Consider the following 13729-nt stretch of genomic DNA (forward strand, 5'->3'; position numbering starts at 1 on the left):
CCATGACTTTAATATTAAATACACAAATTATCTTAAAGAAGTAATAAGAAAAAAGCGGAACTCGTAAAAAATCAAATACTTTATAAATGTCACTAAAACAGAAATGTTTATTTTCCGGGCTCCGGACTACATGATTCCAGGAACATTACATAAGCGCTAATTACTACGCTGTAATGTGGTAATAGGATATGAGATGGAGATAAAGATTTATTAAGTGTTTTGAAATATCGGGGCTTGGTATATGTAATTTGTGTTTATGTTTATATCTTATATACAACAAACATCATTCCATCTATAAAGTTTATGAAATTAAAGATATTTCTTGCTAAAAGTATTTCTGAACCATTGTTTGAGCTGACCCCAGAATACAACTCGAAGCTTTTGCAGTTACTTTTTATTTCATTTTTATATCATCGAACGCACAGTATTAAGACGGAATGCACTATTTCCTTCTTCCAAAGACGCAGGAGACACCAGTGCAGCCAGTAGGAACGGTGCTGCCTTGCACGTAGTAGCACCCAACTTCCTCGTTATTGGAGTCGTCAATTATTCGCGCTTCCGCTTTGTAGTCGCCCTGAAATTGATATTAAGAATAAAATGTATGTATGTATGTATATGTTCATATCAAATTAGTAGTTATACAAGAAGCATTTTTTTAGAAACTGAAATAATAAAGTTAAAAACGAAGAATTTGTAAGATAAAGATTAGGGGACATTTAACACTGACATGAACACTTCAACGTGGTCATATCATGGAAAATGAGTTGACGACACAGTCACTAACTACTTAATTGTATACACTCCGTATACGGCCAAATCGCTCCATAAGGTATGATTTTTCCTTTTATCCACTTTCGAACGATGTATATATGGTTGAAAACAGAAATAAAAATATATTTATGAAAACGTGCTTTACCTGTGCTAGCCATTTCAACAATGCGGATAAGGGATGTATCTCAAATGCAGTAGGGTTGAGGTGATAGTCCCCAGGGGTGAACGGGCATGCGCAGTTGAAATCAGGAGAAGATGTTGCGACCTGAACCGGACAGTGGTGAGCGGATGGATAATGTGATCCGGACAGAAGATCGCATAGTTTATACGAGCTGCAAATTACAAAAGTCGAAACGTGATATACGTGTAATGATTGCGCAGCTTCAACGGTTACCGTTATAAATTACACAACTAAAGTCAGAGGTCCAGCTCACTTATCATGAATATGTTCAAACCAAAAAACAAAGCCTAACACAACAACGTTACAGAAAAACAAACACAAGTTATATTAACAATTCAAAATTAAAATCAAAATAAAGTCAAGCGACCTAGACATTGTTTCAATATCAGCTTTTTATCAAGGTATAACTTAAAACAACTCTATTACTTCGATATCATCGAAATAATAGTTTTCAAATGACTTTTGGTGTCAGCACTGAATCAATTATTGCGGTAAATATGCGACTCCAAGACGTACTCGTCTGTAATTGGTAGTTGTACAATTATAAACAAATTATGACATTGATAAATTTTCCATGCTATTAAACATAAGTGTATCCCTAAATTAATTTATTGAAGGAGTCATCTTCTTACCATGATCCCACGTCGTTTACACAGGGGACTTCAACAAATCCAAGAAACAGATGCCGCTGTACCCTGAGGTTAACAGTATAATTGCCCGTGATTTCGCGCAGAATGTGAACATCCAGGCTCACTGTCTCGTTGCCAGGAATCGGGACGGGATCATTGCTTAGCGTTATGTGGTCCGCATAGCCAAGCTTGTTTGCAGTCGGAGCACCTAAAGATTGATTGTACACTGGTTTAAAGGCAATATCAGGTTTTCGATTAGTTAAAAAACGACTTTGTTTATCAATTCTTGAAGGGTGATTATTATTAACTCCGAAAATACAAAATAGCGAATATATAAAGGGTAGGACAAGAGGGCAGTCTCGGTATAGTGAGATTCATTGTTGACAGGGACGGTAAATGCAACATTGGCAACAACCCACACAACCTGCTAAAACTTTATCTATTTTCTAACTAGATGGTCGACAGAGAAGAGGAAACGTAAGAAATTAGAGATAAATATAATTGTGCCATTTTTTTTATCGGACTTTGAAACAGATTAAAGAATGCTGTGAAGTTCTACCATTGTACTATCTATGAAAGACAATACGTTTATATATTTTTTTATGCCGTACATGCCGAAGCTTACTCAAATTGTGTCTTTCAGACAAGCATTCTACACTAAATAATGTTTAAACGTTAAAACTCGTGTCCACATAGACATGATAAAGTCAGCTCAAAAAAATCATTCACTAAATTTGTTATACTTTTAAGTATTATTAACGCTATAATTATATATACGTGAAATAGAAATATCCGTTTTATACGGCTAAATCCGCTCAGGGTTATTTCCAAATCTGAGGCGAAAATTGCGTGACAATGAGAAAGTATTTGATCATAAACGAAACATTAGTCATGAATACAGTTTTCTTTGCCATTGTTTCGTTAACAATTCGCCTTTGTAACTGTTTAAAAATATATTAAATTCATGAATTTAAGTAAAAACAATGAATAGATATAAATGCACTTAAAAGAAAAGAAAAAAATGAAATAATACGTCGTCTTCAATTCATTTAAAACGTGGCATGAGTTGGTCTGAAAACCCCTTACGTACGTTCGCGTTCTTAGTGATCATGATATCAACGCTATCAGCCAACGATAATAACATGACAAAATCAATACTTTATAGCTCTGTCAAAAAGGTGATCAAACCATGTATTACCGATGATACAAAAAACAAATATCCCCGAGGACGAAGAACATGTACGATCCCTTGCGCGACCTCTTGAAACAAAAATAATTTTGCGCTAGCACGAAATGCTTTAAAGAGGTCCACATTAGAAAAACCCAGTTAATTAGGAGTTGCTTAAAACTAAAAATGGAAACTTACTGCAGTCGCTGAATTTGAATGGCAATGTTGCCTTCGTCACAGAAATTAGAGCGAGAACTCCTACAAAAGACAACATTATCATCCGATGTCCAAAAGCAAAAGCTGGCAGAAAATGTCCTATCACTTAGTTAAGTCTTATCATGTTAGTATGATATAATGTGACCCAAGGAACAACCTCATAAAACCTGAACGTTTTAGTGGCGTCAGTGCACGACTTGTGATATACAATTGTGTGATGTGGTCATAGTGACGAACATCGTGTAATAAGCAGACTGTCATAAGAAATGGGTTGAGCATACATTGACGATGATGAATAATGAAACACAGTTGCAACACACGAAAGTAAAAGAGAAATATGTTCCGGTGTAAAAGCAACACAAAAAATCGCAATGAATGATTACTTACACCAATTAAACATAGTTGCAACACACGAAATTAACAGAGAAATATATTTCGAGATAAAAGCAACACAAAAAAATCGCAATGAAAGATTACTTGCACCAAAAATGAAACTGATCTGTTTCGATTAAAGAAATGATTAAAAATCAAAAACTGAAAATGACTTAAGTCAAGATCGGCTAAGCATATTATAATAAAGCCTAGCAGCCGCTTCCTTCAATATAATTCAAACAAGAACTTTCAAAATTCAGTATGAACCTTAACAAGCCAAAATGAAGGATGACCTGTGAAACACTTAATACACGTTTCTGAAACTGAAAACAGCGAAACCCTAAAGACCTCCTCATGGCATAAAATGAGATCTAATAAAATTGAAAAATAGATTAAACGGTGTTTTAGCATTAATCGCTAATTTTAACGTTTTAAATAGGTCTTTATAGCCTACCTACATCAGAGTCAATATGTATAGAATTACCTCGTAGAATATCGACCTTTAAAGTGAGGCAATTGACAAATGAAATATATCGTTCTCAGATGACTTCCATTTTCATGTTGTTATTCAAACTCAAATCTGTAAGAAAAAATAGTGATGTATTTTGAACAGGAACCAATCCCTGTATCAAGCTTGGTATACTTTTGTTCAATAGCACAACGAGCAAAGGTTGTGCGACAAACATACCAAAGAGTAACAATATTATAACAAGATTCTTACAACCGCGCTTACCATGTATGGCCTGAGTTTCAGGCTCAACTCTAAAAAGTTTAAATATCATAATTTCATTGTAGAATTGCAACTTTAAAAGCCATGATGGTGAAAATTACCGTTAATTCGATTCACGATTATGTGCAGGTCTGTTTTAGAAAGGAATCATATAAAAACATAGAAAAAATAATCTGAGTCCGAGTCGTAGGATGTGACTATGGGTCCAGACTGTTGTATACGCAGCTGACCTTTCAAAGATATGAGGACACGTTGGTAAGTAGAACAGTCTTATCATTAGTCCAAATTCGGATTTCTATTGTCATGACATTGACCCACTTATATGGAGGTTTCTATCTGACTATACTTTCTAAACATATGTTCGTCACCTATATTTCGTTCACCGCTTTTTGTCTGTAGAGGGAGATCGTTTATGAAGAATCTTTCAAGACCGACGGTAAATGTATGATTCCATGTTCTTTGTGATAATCATGTCTAAGAATACAAATATGCCTAATAACAGCAATGAATTAAACACATGAAGAACGACATACAGCTGTTAAATATTGTCAACACCACAACCCAAAACTACAATATACAAACTTCATGTAAGTTTCTCTTCGCACAGGCTGTATTCATACATGTTGTAAATATACATGTCAAGTACCTTAAATGAAAAAAAAACACATCGAAAGCTAATCATGTTTCGAACAATGGTGTAAACGTTGAAGACAAAAACCATGTTTTACAGCTATAAAAGATGCCCATTTTTCTTGTCGAACAATGACAAAGGCATGGAAAATGAAGTTATACCTGGTGTAAGGATGGCACCTATTACGTTTTTTGCTAGATATTTGATATTGAAGTACTTGGTGTCATCAGCGATATGCTTCTAACATAATTTGAAAGCAGAATGCTTGTGCCGCCAGTGAAATATGCCATCGCTATCTTCTTAATTAACAGAGAAGCACAAACTGAAGATTATTTATGCAGAGTGATATAATAAACGGTTTATGAATGATGGCGAACATTGAACATTTGATCGACGCTTCCACCACCGCCACTGACACAAGGCTGTGACAATACTGATGTGGTAAACATTTCGTCGGCAACAAACGCACCGCGTGCAAACTGGTTTTGGATTTAATCCACCTCCATAACATCGTTGCCAAATTTGATGGTCTTAGATGGACTGATACTAAAATTGATAATTGCATGACCACAACTCAAAAATGGAAAATATGATTTGTATTTTCACCAGTGTAAACGAACAGAGGCATGGTTGCCAAATAACATAACACTTCGGTACGAACCTTTCACGCAACAATGTAAAAACCGGGCGAGATCTAGGAAGATTTGAATAAAACGCTTAAATCGTTGAAAGCCTTTCGGCCTTCTACCTTTTGTGAGTAAAGTCATCTACAATGTAAAACAAATCGACTTAAACATCTAAAGATAGAATATGCACGCTAATGAATTCCTTCGCAATTACTTTAAGATTTTATGCTGATCTAAATGAAATCAAAACCATGGAGTAACAATCATTTGAAAAAAAAAACTCATGTGGAAAACCAAATAATTACAAAAGTGTGGAGTAATACTCAATTTCATATGGTACCTTATCTGCATTTTGGTTTCATAAAAATGCACTGCCGCGGATCAAGCATTTAGGCATTTTTTAGTAAAATTTACTCTACACTTCAAACATGACTGAGTCGTATTTAATTACATGCCACGGTATGACCGCTTAATCAAATGCATCTAGCAAAATGCATTGAAAATGCTAATTCAGTTTATGTTTGAGGTTTCTTTCTTCAATGACAGGATCCTCTCGCAAAATTCCTCTGGATCGAATCGCCCACATACTATTGATTCCCTGCATGTTTTCATGTATCTTAATATTGTCAACTATGCTTATTCTGTTTAAGTACATACTGACAATCTTAATAAAAATGTCATGTAAGAGCCGTTTAAAAATGTACTAATGAATAAAATTCAATTCCGGGTTACTTATCCTGTTCGAGTCCGATGACCAAGATTATATTTTTAAATCGATAGTATCTAGTTCCCCGGCCGCGGCCAAAATGTAAACGCAAATAAATGCATGTATTCATTTTGGTTTAATACGCGTTCATTTTGAAAATATTTGCGTATTCTGCTTGTTATTTTGCTTTTTGTAACTTGAAATTACAATTAGTGCATTATTAGCACTATACGAACCACATTCCATTTTTATGAATACCCATTTAAACGCTACTTTACGTAAGCTACTTTATATGCAGAACGCAGCTCCGAAGTGTTTAGAGCAGATTGGTATCTAGGAAATTTAGATGTTAGTGTAAATGTTAACTTAGTTGACCACTGAAGTTCTAAAAGCGCTGGGGTGGATACGCCCATGCGCGCATTAATTCGTCAAATGTTAAAAATGTTATGTCGATATGCCAATGGAAGATTCCGATTAACGGTTATTAAAGTATGCAGGTATAGCGGCCTTCAGCCTAAACACATAACTCCAGAGTGTAACTTGATAGTTTTGCTGGCTATTGACCTGGTTTGAAATATTATTTTCACATACGCTGTTATAATAATATATCAATATCAATATTATTGAGATTAATTTGGACAAGTTGAGTTAGCGGACATGAATTTGCTAAGGCGAGTACGTGGACGTTGGACAATATTGTCCGTTTATGTCTGCCATACTATGTAGGCGACCAAGCCTGAACTATGACACGAAACAGTTTTTTCGCTTATTCTTATCAGACAGGTCACATAATATATATGTATATGAGGTGACATTAGCGAACTATAAAGATTAAACTTGACAGTGTGTGTACTTCTTGTAAATGAACCTCTGTCTGTTCAGTATCTACTTGAATCTGAGCCAGCATGGAACTCGTCGTGTACTTCTCTGCGTTGCTGTCCGTAGCTGCAGCTATTCTACATTTCCAGCTCGAGGACTGCAGTAAATGCTCTTTCTGGATTATCAATATCAATTTAATTTAGATGTGTATAATTATATCGACTGATTAAAAGTTTATGGCACGCATTCAAATAACTTCCATATAAATACATTCTCAAAAATATATCGTATGTTGAGTGTTTCACTTAAAAAAAGTTAATTGAATTAACGTGCTTAAAAATGTGTTGACCATAACGCTTGTAACGTGATGCGATCAGGAAAGTTATCCAGTGGACGTTATTACGACGTCGTACAACTATTAAGTTATTGGGTTAGAATTTCAACACCATCTTAAATGTACTTGCTAACATCGATATGAATGCGTAACTATTGCATTAAAGACAGCAGAATGGCCTTATTATCTGTTTGAAGCAATTTCTCCGAACAGTATTAGACACTAATATGGTTTCATAATGCTAAATGTTGAGATAACACAACAATACTACATACATTTTCTTATCGAAATTGTCACAGTACAGTCTATTTCCTTTAATTTCTGATGTTGAGGTTCGCCGCATGTTTTGCACAGAAAAACGACGTGACGCATAAGAACAACTAGCGGAGGCAAACATTGGCAAATCAAACTTGAATATCTAATACACGTGCTAAAGCTAACTTATAAAAGTAGCATAGAAATAGTATTCACTATACCCATTCTTCAAAGGTTGGTTACACCATCGTCATTAACCTGCATTTACCTTAAGTTTGTTGTTGTATTTGGCAATGTCTGGGTAAGAAATACGTGTATCTTGTAAGAAGATAAACAAGTGAAAGTTGCTATATACACCATAAATTATATTGCTCACAGTAACAGCGAAGAGAAAGCTACAAATACACATTTCCAGATCATATAAAAGACCAAAAACATCTATTCACTTCTTTCAGACAACAGTCCGAACAAGATCGTGCACCTTGCTAATGCGCACCTGAGCAAAGACCCCGTGCACATCCCGGGACCGGAAACAGGGGACGTCGATCTTCAGATCCTACATCCAATTAACGGAAGTTACGCTCTAAACGTTCATGTTCAGCGCAAAGTGCTCTTCGCATTTATTGAAGTTCCCTGCCTATCAAACATCGGAAGCTGGTATGTATAATAAGTGTGTGTTATCTTTCTTTTAAACGTCAATACCGATTCTCCGTACGAAAAAGTTATCTTGCAGGAAAACAATGCTCACTTAAACTGCATATTAATCCATTGTGTTGTCAAGTATAAAAATTTATTTCAATGTGGAAAGACACGTATAAATACATACAGGCGGAACATGTTTTTCGCTGAATGGGTCTTTCCCAAATGGAAATTAAGCTTAACTCAAACTAGTGTTCCGCACGGTTTGTGTGTTCAAAAGTATGAAAAGAAAGCTTTGAACACTGTAAAGTTAAGACCTTTCTTCCCAAATGAGCAACACAATGAACCATGCGTTTCAGTACTTACGACCTTTGCGACCTTTTGAGCGGAAAATATTTCGACAATCCGCAGCACTGTCCCGTGGAGATCGTGTCCTCCACTCCCAACTTCCCGTGCACATGCCCCTTTGCAGCTGGCAACTACCACCTCAACCCAACAACCTTCCAGATCCCCGAGATCAGCGGGGTCCTCCAGTGGCTCGCAGAGGTAATCTAAGCGGGGCAAATTTATCAACGCACATGTCGCACGACCGCTTTTTACTCAATATTTATGAAAAGTTTATATACTCCTTTTCGAAACTAAGAGCTTTATTGATTAGTTCGGGCAATTAAATGATCATTAAAGCTTCTCAATAAGCTTTACTTTTTTGAAAGTAGGACATCCAATTTGATGTGTGAAACTGACTCAACATTAACCTGAAATGCCTGATTCTTAAGATAGGTTGCTGTACGCACGTTCATCAGATGGAGGATGACCTCAACATCTTTTTTATAATTTCTTTAAATAGTTCACAAAAGCGACGAAGAGTAAGTTTATGTGAGAAATCGTTGCGGTTAACGACGGCATCATTTACAAGACAAGTTTAAACCAATAAAAGTTTAAATCGATTATAGAATACATGCTGATATAAAACTAATAATAATACATAGTTTGTATTTAAATATCTCTTTCGAATATGGGACACGACACGTAAAAAGACACCAAGAGGAAGAAAAAAACTTAGAAGAAAATTATGCAACTGGACAGAACGATATCGGTTGATATACTAAAACAACTTTTGAAGCCCAACCAAGGAAGGAAATACAGAATATTTAGATTACAGATTATTTATATCTCATATTTCTGATATCTTCAGTATGTCAGAGACAGTCTCTCTATACTTACATTTCATTCTTTATTCAGGGTGACTACAAAGTGCATGTAACGGTCACCAATCGCCTCTCTGGGGAAGAAGTGGCTTGCTACAACTTCCAGATCTCCACAGAGGCTGACTGTTCTGGCTTAGGCTGCCTGTTCGGAAGAAAAAGATAATTCCTGCGTCCCCTCAGAGTCAGAGTCTGAGGAACTGTTAATTGTCAGTTTTGCAGTGACATGTTGTATAATAACTTGTTAAACAAATAGGTTAACTGCAATAAATATTTATCAAACCTGTTATGGCTACTTTTTTATCTTCAAGCAGATAAACGGTTATAATGTATTGTTATGTATTGTTAAAGGCTTGCGGGTAAAATGAAAGAACTTAAATATGACCTTATACATCTTTTAAACGCAGTAGGAATTTAGAAGAAAGGAAGATACATGTATGTGTATAAGCAGAATACCTTTCTTTGTAACAGTCGGATTGACAAAGGTTTCATGCAAAACACTATTTGCACTTGTACGTGTAGCTAGCCTTTACAAACTAAAGTTGAAACCAGCCAAAACGTGAGCCGACCCTCACATAAATCGGTTCCTCGTGACCGTGTCAACTTCAACCCGTTAAATCTTTGCCTACCCTAGCATGGATGACTTAGTTGACCACGAGGATACCCTTGCATGGATGACTTAAATGACCACGATTCTAACCCTGCATGTATGGCTTAGATAACCACGAGCCTATCCCTGCATGTATGCCTAAGATAACCACGAGCCTATCACTGCATGTTTGACTTAGATAACCACGAGCCTACCCCTGCATGTTTGACTTAGATAACCACGAGCCTACCCCTGCATGTATGACTTAGATAACCACGAGCTTATCCCTGCATGTATGACTTAGATAACCACGAGCCTATCCCTGCATGTATGACTTAGATAACCACGAGCCTACCCCAGCATGAATGACTTAGATGACCACGAGCCTACCCCAGCATGTATGACTTAGATAACCACGAGCCTATCACTGCATGTATGACTTAGATAACCACGAGCCTACCCCTGCATGTATGACTTAGATAACCACGAGCCTACCCCTGCATGTTTGACTTAGATAACCACGAGCCTACCCCTGCATGTATGACTTAGATAACCACGAGCCTACCCCTGCATGTATGACTTAGATAACCACGAGCTTATCCCTGCATGTATGACTTAGATAACCACGAGCCTATCCCTGCATGTTTGACTTAGATAACCACGAGCCTACCCCTGCATGGATGACTTAGATAACCACGAGCCTATCCCTGCATGTTTGACTTAGATAACCACGAGCCTATCCCTGCATGGATGACTTAGATGACCACGAGCCTACCCCTGCATGTATGACTTAGATAACCACGAGCCTATCCCTGCATGTTTGACTTAGATAACCACGAGCCTATCCCTGCATGTATGACTTAGATAACCACGAGCCTATCCCTGCATGTATGACTTAGATAACCACGAGCCTACCCCTGCATGTTTGACTTAGATAACCACGAGCCTATCCCTGCATGTATGACTTAGATAACCACGAGCCTACCCCAGCATGAATGACTTTAATGACCACGAGCCTACCCCAGCATGAATGACTTAGATGACCACGAGCCTATCCCTTGCATGTATGCCTAAGATGACCACGAGCTTATCCCTGCATGTATGCCTAAGATGACCAAGAGCCTACCCCTGCATGGATGACTTAGATGACCAAGAGCCTACCTCTGCATGGATGACTTAGATGACCAAGAGCCTACCTCTGCATAGATGACTTAGATGACCAAGAGCCTACCTCTGCATAGATGACTTAGATGACCAAGAGCCTACCTCTGCATGGATGACTTAGATGACCAAGAGCCTACCTCTGCATGGATGACTTAGATGACCAAGAGCCTACCTCTGCATAGATGACTTAGATGACCATGAGCGTATCCCTGCATGGGTGACTTAGGTGACCACGTGCCTACACCTGCATGGATGACTTAGATGACCACGAGCCTACCTCTGCATGTATGACATAGATGACTATGAGCATACCCCTGGATGTCTGACTTAGATGACCATGAGCATACCCCTGCATGTATGACGTAGATGACAACGAGCCTACCCCTGCATGGATGGCTTAGATAACTATATGCGTAGCCCTGCATGTATGACTTAGATGACCACGAGCTTACCTCTGCATGGATGACCACGAGCTTACCCCTGCATGTTTAACCACGCGCCTATATCTGCATGGTGGACATAGTTGACCACGAGCATACCCCTGTATGTATGACTAAGATGACCACGAGCATACCCCTGCACGGATGACTTAAGATGACCACGAGCCTACCTCTGCATCATAGAGGATTTAGATGACCACGAGCCTACCTCTGCATGGAGGATTTAGATGACCACGAGCTTACCCCTGCATGCATGACTTAGATGACCACGAGCATACTCTTGCATGGATGACTTAGATGGCCACGAGAATACCCTGCATTGATGACTTAGATGACCACGAGCATACCCTGCATGGATGACGTAGATGACTACGAGCCTAACCCTGCATGGATGACTTAGATAACCACGAGCATACCCCTGCATGGATGACATGGATGACCACGAGCCTACCCCTGCATGGATGACCACGAGCCTAACCCTGCATGGACGACTTTATTGACCACGAGCCTACCCCTGCATGTTTGACTTATACGACCACCAGCCTACCCCTGCATGGATGACTTATATGACCACGAGCCTACCCCTGCATGTTCGCCTTAGATGACCACGAGCCTACCCCTGCACGGATGACTTAGATGTCCACGAGCCTTCCCCTGCATGTTTGACTAAGATGACCACGAGCCTAACTCTGCATGTCTACTTAAGATGACCACGAGCCTACCCCTGGATGTCTGACTTAGATGACCACGAGCCTACCCCTGCACGGATGACTTAGATGTCCACGAGCCTTCCTCTGCATGTTTGACTTAGATGACCACGAGCCTAACTCTGCATGTCTACTTAAGATGACCACGAGCCTACCCCTGGATGTCTGACTTAGATGACCACGAGCCTACCCCTGCACGGATGACTTAGATTTCCACGAGCCTACCTCTGCATGTTTGACTTAGATGACCACGAGCCTACCCCTGCATAGATGACTTAGATTTCCACGAGCCTACCTCTGCATGTTCGCCTTAGATGACCACGAGCCTACCCCTGCACGGATGACTTAGATTTCCACGAGCCTACCTCTGCATGTTCGCCTTAGATGACCACGAGCCTACCCCTGCACGGATGACTTAGATTTCCACGAGCCTACCTCTGCATGTTTGACTTAGATGACCACGAGCCTACCCCTGCACGGATGACTTAGATGACCACTAGCCTACCCCTGCACGGATGACTTAGATGTCCACGAGCCTTCCCCTGCATGTTTGACTTAGATGACCACGAGCCTACCTCTGCATGTTTGACTTAGATGACCACTAGCCTACCCCTGCACGGATGACTTAGATGACCACTAGCCTACCCCTGCACGGATGACTTAGATTTCCACGAGCCTACCTCTGCATGTTCGCCTTAGATGACCACGAGCCTACCCCTGCACGGATGACTTAGATTTCCACGAGCCTACCTCTGCATGTTTGACTTAGATGACCACGAGCCTACCCCTGCACGGATGACTTAGATGACCACTAGCCTACCCCTGCACGGATGACTTAGATTTCCACGAGCCTACCTCTGCATGTTCGCCTTAGATGACCACGAGCCTACCCCTGCACGGATGACTTAGATTTCCACGAGCCTACCTCTGCATGTTTGACTTAGATGACCACGAGCCTACCCCTGCACGGATGACTTAGATGACCACTAGCCTACCCCTGCACGGATGACTTAGATTTCCACGAGCCTACCTCTGCATGTTTGACTTAGATGACCACGAGCCTACCTCTGCATGTTTGACTTAGATGACCACGAGCCTACCCCTGCACGGATGACTTAGATGACCACTAGCCTACCCCTGCACGGATGACTTAGATTTCCACGAGCCTACCTCTGCATGTTTGACTTAGATGACCACGAGCCTACCCCTGCACGGATGACTTAGATTTCCACGAGCCTACCTCTGCATGTTCGCCTAATATGACCACGAGCCTACCCCTGCACGGATGACTTAGATTTCCACGAGCCTACCTCTGCATGTTTGACTTAGATGACCACTAGCCTACCCCTGCACGGATGACTTAGATGACCACGAGCCTACCTCTGCATGTTCGCCTTAGATGACCACGAGCCTACCCCTGCACGGATGACTTAGATTTCCACGAGCCTACCTCTGCATGTTTGACTTAGATGACCACGAGCCTACCCCTGCACGGATGACTTAGATGACCACGAGCCTACCTCTGCATGTTCGCCTTAGATGACCAC

At 39.8% G+C, this 13729-nt stretch overlaps 2 protein-coding genes across 2 annotated transcripts; one reads left to right on the forward strand and one right to left on the reverse strand.

The window, feature by feature from the left end:
• Positions 1-379: 379 nt before the first annotated feature.
• Positions 380-3071, reverse strand: LOC128236464 (ganglioside GM2 activator-like). Its single transcript, XM_052951332.1, has 4 exons — positions 2948-3071; positions 1585-1789; positions 917-1103; positions 380-574 (listed from the first exon to the last, which is right to left on the reverse strand). Exons 1-4 carry the CDS (start codon positions 3027-3029, stop codon positions 443-445), a joined length of 606 nt encoding a protein of 201 aa, XP_052807292.1. The 5' UTR covers positions 3030-3071; the 3' UTR covers positions 380-442.
• Positions 3072-6935: 3864 nt separating this feature from the next.
• On the forward strand, positions 6936-9448 carry LOC128237855 (ganglioside GM2 activator-like). Its single transcript, XM_052953435.1, has 4 exons — positions 6936-7011; positions 7894-8095; positions 8437-8623; positions 9320-9448. Exons 1-4 carry the CDS (start codon positions 6936-6938, stop codon positions 9446-9448), a joined length of 594 nt encoding a protein of 197 aa, XP_052809395.1.
• Positions 9449-13729: the final 4281 nt, after the last annotated feature.

The sequence above is a fragment of the Mya arenaria genome, chromosome 6 (assembly GCF_026914265.1).
Source record: "Mya arenaria isolate MELC-2E11 chromosome 6, ASM2691426v1".
Taxonomy (NCBI): Eukaryota; Metazoa; Mollusca; class Bivalvia; order Myida; family Myidae; genus Mya; species Mya arenaria.